A 16,372-nucleotide genomic window follows, 5' to 3' on the forward strand; every position below is an offset into this window, starting at 1 on the left:
AGAACTGTTTGAATTACAATGTAGAGGAAAGGCCATCTCACTCAGCAAGGCAGTCAGAACCTACCAATCAACTGAAACATTCACCAAGGGCCAACTGTGTCCCCATGGGTTCTGTTCTAGCCATTGGAAATACTAAATCCAATACAGAGTGGCCCCCATCCTCGAGAAGCCTACAGCCTAGTGAGAAAACTGGACACCATCTCTTCCTTAACATGCACAATGGTGTGGTTTGTACCGTGCTATACTATGAAATGTCCTCACAGCCCCTCAACAGGTACCTGGAACAGGTATCATCCTCCCCACTTCCTGCATGATAATAAAATGCCTATCAGAAAACCCTGTTTGCTTATTACGTGTCATTGGCACCTTCGCGTAGGAGATCATCTTTCAGTAAGTTAACCTAGAGGGGAGGGGAGGTGTTGTCTAAGTAGGCCCTGTTTTCCTCCTGCAGTGATGGGTTGTAACGAACTCAATGTTTGTGTTAGGTTTGGAGGAGACCAGCCTGTCTACATCAACATCATTAGAGACCCCGTCAACCGGTTCTTATCTAACTATTTTTTCCGTCGCTTTGGAGACTGGAGAGGGGAACAGAATCACATGATCCGCACCCCCAGCATGAGGCAGGAGGAGCGCTACCTGGTAAGTCAGTCCTGTTGCATGCAAAAGGTGGTCTCCCCACTGCCTGGGGAGTAACCCCTCCACCAGGGAAGGCTCACTCTTCCCTTCCCAGGCCTTGCCCTTGGCGCCTTCATGGAGCATGGGGCAGAGAGGGTGCTTCCGCAGGAAGGAGGTCTTGGCGAGAGAAACTGGTTCCGGGTGACCCAGATCTTAATGAACATTTCCTCAAATGATCTTCTGATGTTGCTTTGCTCAGTTGTCTTTAGTGCTAGATTTTGGGTCCCAGAGCGGAAACAGTCTTTCCTAAGGAGTCCTGACTAGCACTGTCCTGCTTAAGAAGAACAAAGGTGTTGGGGGGTGTCTGTTAGAGGGCGGCAGAGCCCTTTCTCATCCCTCAGCCCATTCAGTTCCCATGACCACTCTGGGAGGGAGGGAGTGTTTTCAGATGAGGACCCTGAGATTCCAAAGGTTGTGGGATTTGCCAGTCACCTCTCAGGTAAGGGCACAACCGCGACCGACTGTTTCCGAGTTTCCTGCCTTCACAGTCTGGGTTCTTTCCACCACAGTGCGATAGAACCCTGTCATTGGACCAGTAATTGTTTGCTTTCTCTAGACTTGTTTTGGGACCCTCGGCTCCATAAGGGATGTTAGTCTTGAGTCCAGTAATTATTTCCGCAGCACAGAGGTTGGTAACAGAAATGGAGGGTGGAGTTGCGCGTCTTTCTTCGAGCACTAAAACGAAAGGTACATTTCCCATCCCATTGTAGAGACACACGTACTGAGGAGCTGACAGCCTGGTGCCCAGGAGGCTGAAATCCTGGTCTCTGTGTCTGAGAGAGCCCTTGGGGTTCACCTGGACCCATCCTGGGCTGTTGTTGGGCACAAGCAGGAACGAAGGAAGTGTTGAGGATCAGTCAGAGGTGTTGTTCCCAAAGCTGGAAGATCGCCCAGAGCCAAGGCCACTGCTGATGCGCCCTCAGCAGCAGCCTTGCCGCTGGAGAATAGCACCGAATCTCCGGGCCAAGGCCAGGACCGCTGCTTCCTCATCTCATTTTAAACACGTAATGGAAGCGGATGTTCAGAGGCTGGGAGCATTTGGGGATGATGTCCCCTCAGTGTCACATTCATGTTTTCAAATCCCTGATTAGAGTAGAGAAAACTGAGATACAGAGAAGTTAGTGTCTCAGTCAGGGCCAGACGACTACACCAGACCCATGTGGCTTTCCACTCACCTTGGTATTTGATCAACTACCTAAGACATCAGTGAAATATTTTGATGATTTTTTTATTTTTATTTTCTTCCTTTGATGATATATTTTAAAAGGGGCTTTTCCTCTTTTTTTTAGTTTTTGATGGCAAAACCCTAATCTATTTCTTTATAGGTTATGAGACCTGGTGCAGTGGCTCACGCCTGTGATCCCAGCACTTTGGGAGGCTGAGGCAGGTGGATCACTTGAGGTCAGGAGATCGAGACCAGCCTGGCCAACATGGTGAAAACCCGTCTCTATTAATAATACAAAAATTAGCTGAGCATGGTGGCACACGCGTGTGATCCCAGTTACTTGGGAGGGTGAGGCAGGAGAATCCCTTGAATCTGGGAGGCAGAGGTTGCAGTGAGCCGAGATTGTGCTACTACACTCCAGCCTAGGTGCCAGAGTGAGACTCCATCTCAAAAAAATAAAAAAATAAAAAATAAATAAAAATAATTAAAAATAAATAAAATAAAAAATAAACTATAGGTTATGAATATGATTATATGTTTTTTATTTGGTGAGACGTGTACTCAGAGTATAGAACCGCTTACTACAAGAATAATGTCTTCTCTAATTATATTCATTATTTGTTTTGGATCTTGATTAATATATGTTGTTTTAAAAAGAGCATACATTCCATTTAATCCAGATAATTCTTTCATAGTTCTGATTCAATCCTCATGCTAAGAAAGTTAGAACCAGAGAATAGCAGAAAACGCCAAAAAACCAATGATATGGAAACATGTCTTATGAACACTGCTCTTCAAATATTAATGTAAGAGTTGAGAGGAATGCTCCAGCTTTTTCCGCTCTGTCAAGCTTTTGTTGCCATCCTGTAAATCATTTCATATAATGTAGTCTTCACACACACAAATAATAAGCTGCAATCATAGAGAGAAAGGTGGCAAATGTGAGGGGGAAAAATTATGGTTTGGAATTTCTATTTGTTTGTTTATGTTTTGAGACAGAGTCTTGCTCTGTTGCCCAGGCTGGAGTTTTTGCAGTGGCAAGATCTCTGCTCACTACAACCTCCACCTCCGGGGTTCAGGCGATTCTCCTGCTTCAGCCTCCTGAGTAGCTGGGACTACAGGCACCTCCCACCATGCCCAGCTAATTTTTGTATTTTTAGTAGAGGCAGGGTTTCACCATGTTGGCGAGACTGGTCTCGAACTCCTGACCTAAAATGATCCACCCGCCTCGGCCTCCCAAGCGCTGAGATTACAGGTGTGAGCCACCATGCCCAGCCTGGTTTGGAGTTTTTTTTTAAAAGGTCATAAAATATTGAAAATTGGTAGTTGGGGCAAGTGTTATCTTTTCGAAGAGCTGGTAACTGCCTTTATTATGTGACTTGAGAGATTGTAGGGAGATTTCCCTGCCTAGAATTCTGCCCTTAGAAATTTGTAGGGGCCCCTTTCCAAATGTAAGCACTGTGTTCGGGAAGGGTCTGTGTCACATGAGCTCATCAGATCGATCCTTGGCAAGGCCCCAGCAGGAAAGCACTAGGCTCCCCAAAGCAGCACAGCAGAAAGTCGGGGGGCTCAGATTCAAGAGAGGAGAGCCTGGTGGTGGTGGGGAGTGGGTGTCCCCTTCATGGTCTAGTTCCAGCCTGACCTGGTTAGAAGGCTGTCTTCTTGTTCAAAGGATAGTTTGTTTATTTGGAAGAAGATGGTCTATTGCCTTTTTTTAATAGCTGAAACTTTTAATTCCATCTCCTTGGTCCCATTAGACCCTTGAAATAAAATTGGCCCCTTTCAGAAGAGTCTGTCCTCATTTTGGCAAAGCCTGGGTAGTCAGTTGTCTGACTCAAAAGAGGGTGTTGTTTGTGTCTCAGCGGGGCACAGGCAGCTGTGAGGAGCCCACTGTCCCCTCCTTGCAGGCCACCCCTCCCCTTGGAGGCCCTTCCCTGCACACCACATGCCCACAGGGTCTTGGGTGCTGGCCTGAAATGGGTCTGCTGATTTACCACGTCGTTCCAGATCTCAGTGCTCCAAAGCCCCTTGCTTTATCCTATTGCCAAAAATCGGGCAGTTCTGCCCCTGGCCCTGAGCCTCCCAGAGCTGCTTAGCATACAGCTGGGAGCGGCCAGCGCCTGCCTCCCAGCCTGCTCTGAGGATGAAATAATATCATCTTGTGAGGCAGGGTGGTTTGGAAGAAAATGGAAAGGGTAAAGGAATCCTGGGATTTGCAGGAACCCCAAAGAAGATAAGGACTCTCATTTTACAGGTGTGGGAACGGGCCTAGGATTCAGGGTGGGGTAAAGTCCCTCCTAGGAGGAGAAGCCAGAGCTCCTGATTCCACTTCGGTGGTGTTTGCCCACTCAGACCTTACGTTTTACTTCCTGAAGGGTAAAGCGAGAAGAGGACTGGGCCAAGTCCCATGCTTTTGAAGCAGAATCATTTGAGGTAACATCGTCTCTCCATCTTTACAAAGACATCGCTGTTACAGCAATTTGTTTTCAAATATTCAAGCGTCTTATAGCTATACCTTATTTTCTGGAAACAACTAGCTTTTCTCAAACTTTCTATTTCTTTCCAAACTCTTCTTCCTTTGCATTTCCTGGAAAATCATTTTTAAATAAATTAGTGCTCGCATAGATGCAAGTTCAACTTCCAGCAGCCATACTGTGAAAAGGCAGTTGTCTTAGGCTCATTTCTTTTTGTCCAGAGCTGGAAACTCCCCAGTGTGAAGTTGGCTGCCTCCTTTTTGGGGATGAGGGTCCTCTGAACCCAGGCACACTTGGACACATCCCAGCACCTGAGACTCTTCTCCAGCTCATGTCCGGCCTCCTTTATTTCCAGGGCAGGGAAATACCTGGCATACAGACCATATTTAATGAAAGAATGAATGATGGAAAAGCTTTTTCTAATGAAGAGCAACTGTTGTCATCTCCAGATGAGGGAGAGCATCTTATTCCTGCTGGAGCCACTCCCTTTTCCAATCTTGGAGCTTCCATGAAAGTGGATTTCTTATGCTGTCATTTTCACCCTGCTGGTGAAAGTTCTCAAAAATGTCACATTGGGCTCCTGCCCTAACCACTGTTGCCACTTCACTAGGCCATCCTCTGTTTGAAGAATAGGAAGAGAAGGGAGAAAATCTTCCCAGAGAGAACACTACCTCTGTAACACTGTTTATTCGGCTTGGCTGTAAAGTGTGGAAAGTAATGCATGTTTAAAAGAAAAGATGTGTAATTTACAGCTTCTTAATTCATAAAGAATTCAGTGAATCATGTTGGCCCTGTTGGATTCTGGAGAAGTCTGAAAACTGGCCAGAGTCAGCAAAGGTTTTTAGAAAGCTATGCATTTTAATCTGCTTGAAAGCTTTGGACTCCAAACGTCCTTTAACTTTGAAAGTATACATATGAAACACTGGTGTGTGGAAATTTCCACTCTGTCCCAACCAGCTGAGACTGTCCTGTGAGTGAAAGAAACCTTAGGCATTGCCTTTATTCCTAAGGCATTGTTTTTCTTAAATAAATAAAATGAAGAAGGGCTTTGGATTGTCTGCTTTTTAAGTGTTTCAGTAAATATCTATGTTTTCCAAATCCGTAAAGATAAGAAAATTATGCTCTTGGTCTTCAACTAGTTCAGATTTAGCTTCCAATTGCAGGCTGAGCCAGGGGCCTAAGATAAGGTGTATTTATATTCCCTTCTCAGCTGCCTTAGCTGGGAGACTTGGCCTGGGATTTAGCCTCTGTGAACCTTGCTTGTCTCATCTGTACAATGGGACCATATTACCTACTTTGCGTGCATTACAGGGTTGTTGGGAGAGTCAATTGAGCATTCTACACAGAAGTGCTTTGGAAGCTAAAACTTTCCAGAACACATCTCAGTATTGATGCTCCCACCCCCTTATCTCTGTTACTGGCTCCACATGACCTAAAGGGGCCATTTTTCCTACAGACCTGGAGCTCCTCTGCTCAGGAAGTCCATAGGGGCTGCTGTTTTCCTGGGGCTCAGGACATACTGGGTCCTGAACCCTCAGGTCTGCTTCTGCTGTGGTCTCAGATTGCCTCACTAGACTCCTTCCCCTGGGAACCTGTTTCTAAGGAAACTGCTTCTCTTTGTGTTCCCAACAGCTGGAGATGTGTTTTGATCCCAGCCCGCTGGCATACATTTGTCCTGTGTTTATTTACATGGAAACCTAAGCTCCTGTAGGCCCTGGGTTGGAAAGTCATATACACGCGTACTCTCCCCCTCCAAGGAGTAATGAGAAAGGCACGCCAGAGCCGAATGCTCCGCCAGGCTGATGCAAGCCATCCAGGAGCATGGAGGACCAGGAAGCCCTAGCTTCAGAGATACACTGTGAAATACATTTGTCCTGGGTGTATCTAAAGCAGGAGTCATGGGTGTTTTTAGGACCAAAGGCCACTTCTGGGAGTTAGCAAGACCTGAGGGTATCCCTGGGAGTTTCAGGCAAACAGAAAACAAGATGGGTAAAGGAAGGGGCAAGGGAGGAGAGGAGGGACCAACAGATGAATTTTGGAGCTAGAATAGAATGCTACTCCCTGCCCCCTGTGCTACCACCAAACAGCAGTCCCGTGTGTGGTGTGTAGCAGGTTAGCATGCTTTGCTTCATATTAGGGCATCCGCCCTCACAGTCTCCCCTGGTGCAGGTATGAGCACTCCTCATTCCCCTCTTATGAACCAGGATGGCGAACCCAGAGAGGTTGAGTGGTGGTTAAGATCAAACCACAAATAAGGGGAGCTTGCATGAGGCTACCCAAGTTACAAGGGGCTTACAATTCACTCAGGTTGCCTCTGGTAACAGGAGCCAGGGGGCAGGAGAACTGTGGGAAGGAAGACAAAAGGATTGCAGGCCAGTGAAGACCAGGAAATGAATGCCAGGCAGAGCCAGACCCCATGGGAAGCACATAAACCACAGCACAGCTAAGCCGCATGGAAACTAGAAATTGTTGAGACTTAGAGCCACTTCCAGCACTCAAGTGTCAGTGCCCAGGTTGCCCAGGGGTTCCCAGTTCTCTTCAGCCATCTTCAAAGACACCAACGGAGGATTGGGCCCCTCTTATGCTTCCCACCTCTCCTTCTACCATCTCATTTCTCTAGCCTGCTGGAAAGGGCTTTCCACTTCTAAGGACTTATGTCATTAGATTGGGCTCACCCGGATAATCTGGCGTGGTGTCCCCTCTCAAGGTCTGTAACCTTACTCACATTCGCAAAGTCCCTTTTGCCATACAAGGTAACATATTCACAGGTCCCAGGGATTAGGATATAGACACCTTCAGGGTCCATTATTTTGCCTACCACAGTGTCACCAAGGACTACTTAGCAGGGGGCAGAGGGGAACTGTGGAGGGGACGTGGGTGTGACAGGCGTTCTGACACTTGGCTATGCCACTTATAAGTGCTTGCCACTGTGCATTCTACTATGCAGTGGCACCAAACCATGGTTTTCCTGACCCTGGTCTGCAAAACCAAGTGGCCAGTCATACATTTTGTTTTTTTCTTCTACTAGTGACTCATGCACCCATCCATCTGTCATTCATTCATTCACTCAATAAACATTGATTTAGTACTTTATGTGTAGCAGGAGCTATGGTAGGAACTGGAAATAAAATGTTGAGCTAAAATAGACACTGTCAGTCCTCACGGAGCTCACAGACTGCCAGGGAGACAAGCATTCATCCCAAAACCACACAAATGTATGTGAAATAGTTGCTGCATCACATCCTACATGTAGGATGTAGGCTGCATCCTACAATGCAGAGAGACATGGTGCTGTCCAGGCATTGTGTGGGGCAATTGGCAAGTCTGGAAGTCAGAGAAGTGTTGGTTGAGCTATATCTGAAGGGAAAGAGAAGGAAGAACCCCTAGGCACAGGGAACATACAAAGCCCTGTGGCAGAGGGGAACACAGTGAGCACGGAGGAGGAACCAGGGAATATGAAGCAGGGTGAGCTGAGGGAGAAAGGAAAGAGCTGAGTCCAGTGATGTGGGCAGGCAGGTGCTAGGCCTCATAGAGCCTCCCAGACCCTGTTAAAGATCCCTGGGGAGGCACTAAAGGACTTAAAGCAAAAGAGGCATGTTTACAGGACATCCTGAATCTTTTACATTTTGTTGGGGGAATCACTTTGGCCAAGGGCTTCAAGTCAGTGTGGATAGACCAGCTAGATAGATCAGAGGCTACTGCAGTGATCCAAGTGCAAGACAAACCAAGGAGCAAGTTTTTATGGGACAGCAGCCAGGTGCAAGGAGCAGCTCCAGGTGGGGTCAGGAGCGGCAATCAGGGAGCAATTACAAAGAGGTTGAAGACTCATCGCTGTGCTTCCAGTTGCTTGCCGCCTAGTTAGCAACAGAAGACCCAAACTTGAAAAGCTTAATACCAACAAGGAGAGAGTTGTTAATAATAGCTCAGTGCAGCCGTACAGGACTTGTCATTGGCTGGGATGTGTTAAATTAGCAATTTGAAAAATGCGGGGAGGAACCAAACCACCAAGAGTTGGGGTTGTTGGGAGCGGCTTCCCAGGAAAGGAGAGACGAACAGAGGAGAGGTGGGTGCTGTCTTTAGCAGTAGAAGCAGATGCAGCAGAAGTAAGGCTCTGGGGACAGCAGGAGGGGACTGTTCCAAGTGAAATGACATTTTAGAAAGTGTGTAAAAGCCTGAGAGCAAGATGCTCACTCTATGGTGAACCGCCTATTTGGCAGGAGCAGAGGGCTTAGGGAGGTGAGGAGCTTGGGTACAGTAAACTGTTTCTCCAGATGTCCCAGTAGTGGGGGAAGCAACGCTGCTCTGATGGCTGCCAAGGCAGGTTTGCCTGACCTCTCTCCATACAAGGTCCCATCAGGAGCACGCACCGCAAGGACCGCCAGAGCACAGCCAGGTGCATCCGCCGGCCACCTGTCAGCTGAGCTCATCTGCTATGAGCCCCGCCCCTCGCTGTGAGTCAGCGGAGCTGCTGCAGCTGTATCCCGCCGCTGGCGCTCGGCGCTGCGCCCCTACTGGGGCTGGTGGCTAACATTTACTAAAGCGGTGGTTCTCAGCCTCGGCCACTTGTGGAGGCTTTGAAAACTACTGATGCCTGGGTCACACACCCGAAAGTTCTGGTTTAATTGGTCTAGGGTGCAGCCTGGGCTTTGGGATTTTTTTTTTTTTTTAAGCTTCAGAAGTGATGCCAACGTGTAGCCGAGGTTGAGAACTACTGAGGAGTTAACAACACATCCGTTCCTGACTGCCTTAGCAGGAGCTGTTTTTACCGAGAGAAGCACCCCCTGAATGCCTTATAGAAGCTTACCTTCTTATCCTCTGACCATTTGGAAAAACCTGTATTTGCTCTCCCCTTAGACATTTTTATTTGTTAGGCTTTTCATTGGCATAAGCAAATAAATATCATTGAAGAGGTTTGATGGCATAGTACAATATTATTTGTTGTATTTAGGAATATTCTATATATGTCTTAAGTCAGACTTTCTTCTAAAGTTGAAGTAAATAATATTTATTATCCAGAAACCAAAGTGTACATTATACTATACATTTCAGATCTCACTTTAGGAAGCCATGCTTTAGACAGTAAAACAGAATGAGCACTTTGATGAATAAAGTATTTTAGCATATGGACATCTTTTTATTTAGGTTGACAAGGCACTTGAAGTCCATTGCCATCTCTTCAAAGAGACATGTGACATTCTTTAAATGCAGGCCAATTCATACAAAGACGTGCAAATGCTAAATTAAAAGATGTCGGTGAGTAGAACTATGTTTTAAATGCAGTCAGGAAATGTTCTGTGAATGCAGTCAATGGGCTTGCTATCGAAAGAAGCTATGGGATGAAGTTTTATGTAAAGCGAAAAACTAATGGCTCCATTGAACTTTGCTAAATTTTGAATTTTATACTCTACATTTATTTTTGCAGAAGTTGGCATGCCTCTATAGTTGTCCTCAATTGCTTTGCCATTTGTAATATTTTTTCTTTGCCCAACTGTTTTACATACACAGTATAAATTCCCCAAAGGCTGAATGACCTCCAAACGTGTTCTTAAAAATATTTTGCAAAGTCTGAAGACAGGAAAAGTAAGTGTAAAACATCTAAGAGCTTTGTTGGAATCTCAGCTTGAATTCTAATTGCTAGTACTTATGAAAATGTCAATATTAACATGAAATAGCTGGCAGTTTTTCTAATAAATGTAAATTGAATTAGATAGTGTGTAATTGGAAAAATACTTGCTTCACTCAGGCTTCTCAAAACAAGACTCAGGATTTGTTAGCTGCGGCAGCCTTGCCCTCTAATGGCTGGAAGTTGAAGGACAAGACTAAAACACTTGACTATAAGGAGGATAGAAACTAAGAAGAGGGAATGTCTGACCATTTATCACCATATTGAGGGCTTCTTCTCAAAGCATGGGGCATGATGTTGATGTTAGCATGAGCTTATTATTAAAAGGAGGTGGGTAGGTGGGGAGCCAAGGCCATGCTAAGTATCTTGGAGCTTCAGAATAAGCTTGGATAGAAACAGGTTTTATAGATGCCTAATCTCCTGAAATGCAGTTAAAAGTTCAAACTTGCCTTATAATATTAAAAAAATAAATAAATGCCTGAACAAGTTATACAGTAAATAATCTTGCCTGGACATTGTGATGGTCTGGTTTACAGTCATTGAGATTTGCTAAGCACATGTAACAAACAATTTTTGTTCCCTTTTCTAATTGACCAATGAGTGTTTCAGACAGAGTAGAAATGATACCAGTAAAAGTGGTTTGGCAGGAATTTCATAAGAAGTTTGATTTTATCCCATGTACTTTCTGGGAAAGCAGCCAGGAATGAATGGAACAGGTGGGAGCTTAACTGGCTACAAAATCACACAGCCTCTAGAACAAACCACTTTTTCTCTGACCCTAAACCCATGCAGATATTCACAGTTGAATGAAAGAATTTTAACCAAAGCTTACTCAATTTCATGACAAGCAAAGTTTTTAAAACACCAATCTGCAAGAAGCCCCAGCCACCTAATGGGTAAGGCATTGGCTCCTAAAAAATGGCTCTTCACTTCATATTACAAAGTAAAAATGCAATGGAATTGTATCAACATTCAGCTAAAAGTTTGCATATGCATCTTCCTTTGCATTAAAGGTGAAATAACACTGGTGTGACTTTTATAGTAAGATGGCTGTCCCGTTACCACCTGCAGAGCATTATTCACTCACTTCTGGGTTTTGTAATTAACTAACCACTTGGATAAGACTTGTAGAAAGAGTCAGCAGATGTGTAAGACAAAGTTATCAAGTTCAACAATTAAAAAGGAAACTTTGATTACAAATGTCAGGAATAATCGATGGCATTCTATGTCTCACCACTATTAGTAAAAACCCTGTGAGATCAAGACAAGAGACCTAAACCAAGGCAATAAGATTAGCCAAAACCAGTCTTGATGACTGTTCATCTTTATTTCTCTTGGTAACTATTACTCAGGTATTTATTTTTTACATTCTCATACATTGCTTTTTAAACCCTTCAAATTATTTCATGTCTGTAAGTCTTATGTTCTGAACTAAAATGTAACTTGATAATAGAATATCATCTTGTCTCAGTACCCATCAGAGTTCCCTGTTAAACACCCAATAACAGATGCGAGGATGTGTGGAGCTCCAATGATGTTTGCCTCTTTTGCCTACTTGCATGTGCAATTTCAGCGTATTCTGAACACCTGTAGTATGCCAGACACTGTCAACCTGTCTCCAGATCATCTTCTTCCAATCCGTGATCAAAGTGTCCAGTGTGTCTGTCTGACTTTGTCATTGCCTTGCTTAAAGCACTCCTATGTATTTCTGATCTTTAAATGTAATATTAGCTATCATCATTATTATAATAATAATATTTAATCAAAGAGCATCACAATTGCATGTGAATCTACACTTATCTCAATAAAATTTCAGTTAGGAAAAAAAGCATCATGCACCAATAGAAAAAAGATAGGTTTATCAATAAATGGTATAGGAAAAATTAGATCATTAAGGAACCCAACATACATCAAATAAATTCAGATGGATTAAAAAGGTAAAATGTGAGAAATCAGAAGGATGTGTATCTGAGCTGTGGAGGCTATGAGTTGTCTATCCTATGGAAGGAGATGTGACTGAGCTAGAGGATGGCAAAGCACACAGTCAGTGGAAGAAATCACAAAAGAAATGAATTTTAGATTTGTCTTTAGATAAATTAACAGTTTATTTCACAAAAAGGCATTGTAGGCAACGTTAACAGGCAAATCGGATAACATTTACAAATATGACAAAGAATTTATTCTTAAAGATATTAAGATATAAGAAGTCTTATAAATCAGTAAAATAGACTAATTTCCAATTGAAAAATTACAAGTAAAATTCCACATAATCTAAAAAATGCTCAGCCTCATCTATAATTTTTAAATTGCAAATTAAAGCAATACATCACTTTTAAGGTATTAAACTGGCAGAGACTTCAGCAATTATAAGTAGTGATGTGCTCATAAATGTTTAACAACCGCCTCTGGTGGGGGTGGGGGGTTGTTTTGTAACTTTGCCAATTTCTGTAGTGTAAATACTTCTCACCGTGGTGATTTCAAACTATGAACATGACATCACTGAATACAGCAGAGTTGATAGATGGGCATTTGCCTCTTATAAGCTGTTACTATCTGGCTCCAGCACATTCCCAATTCACAGTCAGTGCTGTCAAGGGTACATCAGAATGGACATGGCCGTATACTTCTGGTATCAGGATTCTGGGAGCATGGTCCATCTTATGCATCATTCACTTCCTCAGCCCCTCACCTGCACACCATGTCATCATACGTTTTCATCTTTGCCAGCCTGAGAGATGAGAAATGATGTGTCAGTAGGATAAGTTGCATTTCTCTTTTTATGAGTGAAGTTGAGCATCTTCCCACATGTTTAAGAGGCATTTGTATTTTCCTTTCTCATCTTATCATTGCCCATTTTGCTAACATTCTGATTTCTAGACACTTTTCAGAAAATTACAGACATTTGCCCATTATTTATGATATGAATTGCAAGTATTGTTTTCCTAGTTAGTAATCTCTTTTAACTTTCTTTGTGATTTTTTACATGCATAATTTTATTTCTTTGTGGTCAAATTTATCAACCTTTTTCTTTTTATGGCTTCTGAGTTTTGTGTTACACTCAGAAGAATGTTATTAACTCTGAAACTATAAAAAAAAATATTCTCCATGGTGTCTTCTAGAGTTCTATTGTTACTCATGTTAAATTACAATCCTTAGTACTTCTGAAATTTATTCTGGTGTCAGGTATAACATATCAATGTAGTTTCTTTTTTTTCCAGATGGCTAACAAATTATCCCAACATTTATAGAATAATTCATCTTTTCCTCATTAAAGTATCACCTTTATTACATAATAAATTCTTGGTTTTAGAGGGATCTGTTTTTTCTTTTGCCTTTTATTTTGTTCCATGAATGTGTATCTTTATATACAGAACACTATTCTATATATTTATATATATACACACTGTTGTAACCTATTATATAATTACAGAATACATATTTTTATTATGTAATATGCAATAGTATAATTATATAATGTAGAATAACTATTGTATATCTACATTTTATTATCTGGCAGGGTCCAGTCTCTCCTCTTTACTCAGCTTTTCCCCCAATTGTCCTAGGTCTTTGTCTTTGCTCATTTTTCCTTAGGAACTTTAAAATCAGCTTGTTCAGGGCCGGGCGCGGTGGCTCACGCCTGCAATCCCAGCACTTTGGTAGGCTGAGGCGGGCAGATCACGAGGTCAGGAGATCGAGACCATCCTAACATGGTGAAACCCTGTCTCTACTAAAAATACAAAAAATTAGCCGGGCGTGGTGGTGGGCACCTGTAGTCCCAGCTACTCGGGAAGCTGAGGCAGGAGAATGGCGTGAACCCGGGAGGCAGAGCTTGCAGTGAGCCGAGATCGGGCCACTGCACTCCAGCCTGGGCGACAGAGTGAGACTCCGTCTCAAAAAAAAAAAGAAAAAGAAAAAAAAAATCAACTTGTTCAGCCGCCCCCTACCCCACCCCACGTTCATACCAGAAAACCCTATGTGTTGGGTTTACTTTGAGCTTTAGATTAAGGTAGGGAGGATTGACATCTGTATGTGGAGTCTTATTATTTAAGAATGTATTTTGCCTTTCCATTTTCTCAGCACTTCTGTTATCTCTCTCCAGAGTTTTAAAGTTTTCTTCATTTAATCTTGCACAGTTCTTAAGTTGATTTCTAGATATTTGATTTGTTGTTGTTGCAATTTTGCACATTATTACTGTTACTAATTTCTATATATTGTCTTTAACTCAGTCACTTTAGTGAGTGAATTCTATGTTTGTGAAGAAATTTTCACAGATTCTTTTCAGTTTACCAAATAAAATTATATCCCCAATAGATAATTTTATCTTTTTTCTAGTTTTTATAACTCTTATCCATTTGTCTTTGTTGTATCTCTAGAACAGTGTTAAATATAATGTTGATAAAAATGACCCAGCAATCCCATTACTGGGTATATACCCAAAGGATTGTAAATCACATATATTTTATAGTATATAGTCTTTATGTATGCTATGAGGACACACGCACATGTATGTTTATTGCAACATTGTTTACAATAGCAAAGACTTGGACCTAACACAAATGCCCATCCATGACAGACTGGATAAAGAAAATGTGGCACATATACACCATGGAATACTATGCAGCCATATAAAACAATGAGTTCATGTCCTTTGCAGGGACATGGATGAAGCTGGAAACCATCATCCTCAGCAAACTAACACAGGAACAGAAAACCAAACACCGCATGTTCTCATTCATAAGTGGGAGTTGAACAATGAGAACACATGGACACAGGGAGGGGAACATCACACACTGGGGCCTATCAGGGGATGCGGGGAAAGGGTAGGGAGAGCATTAGGACAAATACCTAATGCATGCGGGGCTTAAAACCTAGATGACGGGTTGATGGGTGCAGCAAACCACCATGACACATGTACACCTATGTAACAAACCTGCATGTTCAGCATATGTATTCCATAACTTAAAGTAAAAATTTTTTTTTAAATTGGTTTCTCATAGAAGTCAGATAATTGAAGTAAAAGTTAAATTGCTAATTGCCAAATTTCGTTCATTTCTACTTTTATTCTGCTAGAATATGATGTCTAGGATCCAGATCCTTTGGGATTTCATTTCCGGGAGAATATAAGCAGCATCAGTCTCAACAACTAGTAATAGAAAAGCATAAGGAAAAAGACAAAGACTATATCACATTAACACCCCTCGGCCCCGCATCCACCTGTCACCTACGTGTCCTTTTTGATACCCCACCACTTCCAGAGTGGCTTCATTCCCAGCTGCCTGTGTCTCCAGAGTAAATTCAAGTGTGTCCTTTCTTGAGGTCTCTGGACTGGATATTGTCTTGTGTCCTTTCCCATGGGTGTGGTTTCCCTGGCAGTCAGTTCCTCAGTGACCACATTTAACAAATTGTCATAAATGCAGGCTAGAACCATAATTCACAGTTCTGCAATACAAAGGAAAGATGAAAAACAACTGGAGACTTAAAGTCATGTGAGGTACCCATTTTGCTTTGCTTTAATTATGACAGCAGATGTAAAATTGAATTGCTCCAAGCCTAGATGGTCTTTGGCTAGGGCTCGTTCACCTGTGACACGGAGACTTCACATCTCCCTGACTTCTGTTGAAGGCTTCTTTGGCTTCCTGTTGGCTGCTACAAAAGGACTGGGAAGGTCTTTGAATTGACCCTGAGCTCACTTGACGTTGGAAAAGGGAGAAATCTTTGACTAAGACCCTGTTGAGCAATTTTCAGTCCATCCATTCAGCTACAAATGTGGAAGCAAATATGCCAAGATCCTTGCGAAGAATGTTGATGCTTGATTGCACGATGTTTCTCTTTAAAGTTTTGGCCTTGAGAACTTCAAAGTGATGACACTGTACTTCCTGCCATGCCCACTCTTAGCTCTGTGTGGTAAGCAGCGACTTTTTTTTCCCTTTATTTTTGGAAACTAAGTTGGAGGGAGGAAATAAACCCCCTCACTTGAATTGTTTTGGCTTAAGATGTATCTAAGATTTTAACTTTGTTATTTCCAGCTGCTTCCCTCTTTAAATTTAGGTTATTAATTTCATAAATCAGCATATGCCTTTTACCTTTATGTGCAAAGCCCAGGTGTTAAAGCTTGGGTAACTCTTTGATTGGAATGGTGGGTTTCATGTCTGGCCCATCCCAAATGGGCTCATTGTGCCTCACAATATTCCTTTCCTTCCATAAGTCCTTTGGTCCTTCATCTTTATCAAGGACTCATAGTCTCTCTTGGGTATCCGATAAGAATTTGTACGGTCAGTTTCATACATCTTGCCTTATCCATTTTTGTCCAATATGACTGCTTGTTACTTAAAACTTTTGAATAACATACATATATCTCCTATATACCCTATATACCATGCTCTTGATTTTTTAAAAAGAGTTATTTCCTTCATCTAGTCAGTCTAATCGGCAGTG

The 16,372-nt window shown here is 42.7% G+C and overlaps 1 protein-coding gene across 1 annotated transcript in view; it reads left to right on the forward strand.

Moving 5' to 3' along the window:
* The window catches only part of LOC105488996 (uronyl 2-sulfotransferase), a 316,456-nt gene that overhangs the window by 204,543 nt on the left and 95,541 nt on the right, over window positions 1-16,372 (forward strand). The window contains exon 5 of the mRNA XM_011753546.3: window positions 486-639. Within this exon, the coding sequence (XP_011751848.2) occupies window positions 486-639 (154 nt within the window). The remainder of the gene's footprint in view (window positions 1-485; window positions 640-16,372) is intronic.

The sequence above is a fragment of the Macaca nemestrina genome, chromosome 5, assembly GCF_043159975.1.
Source record: "Macaca nemestrina isolate mMacNem1 chromosome 5, mMacNem.hap1, whole genome shotgun sequence".
Classification (NCBI taxonomy): Eukaryota; Metazoa; Chordata; class Mammalia; order Primates; family Cercopithecidae; genus Macaca; species Macaca nemestrina.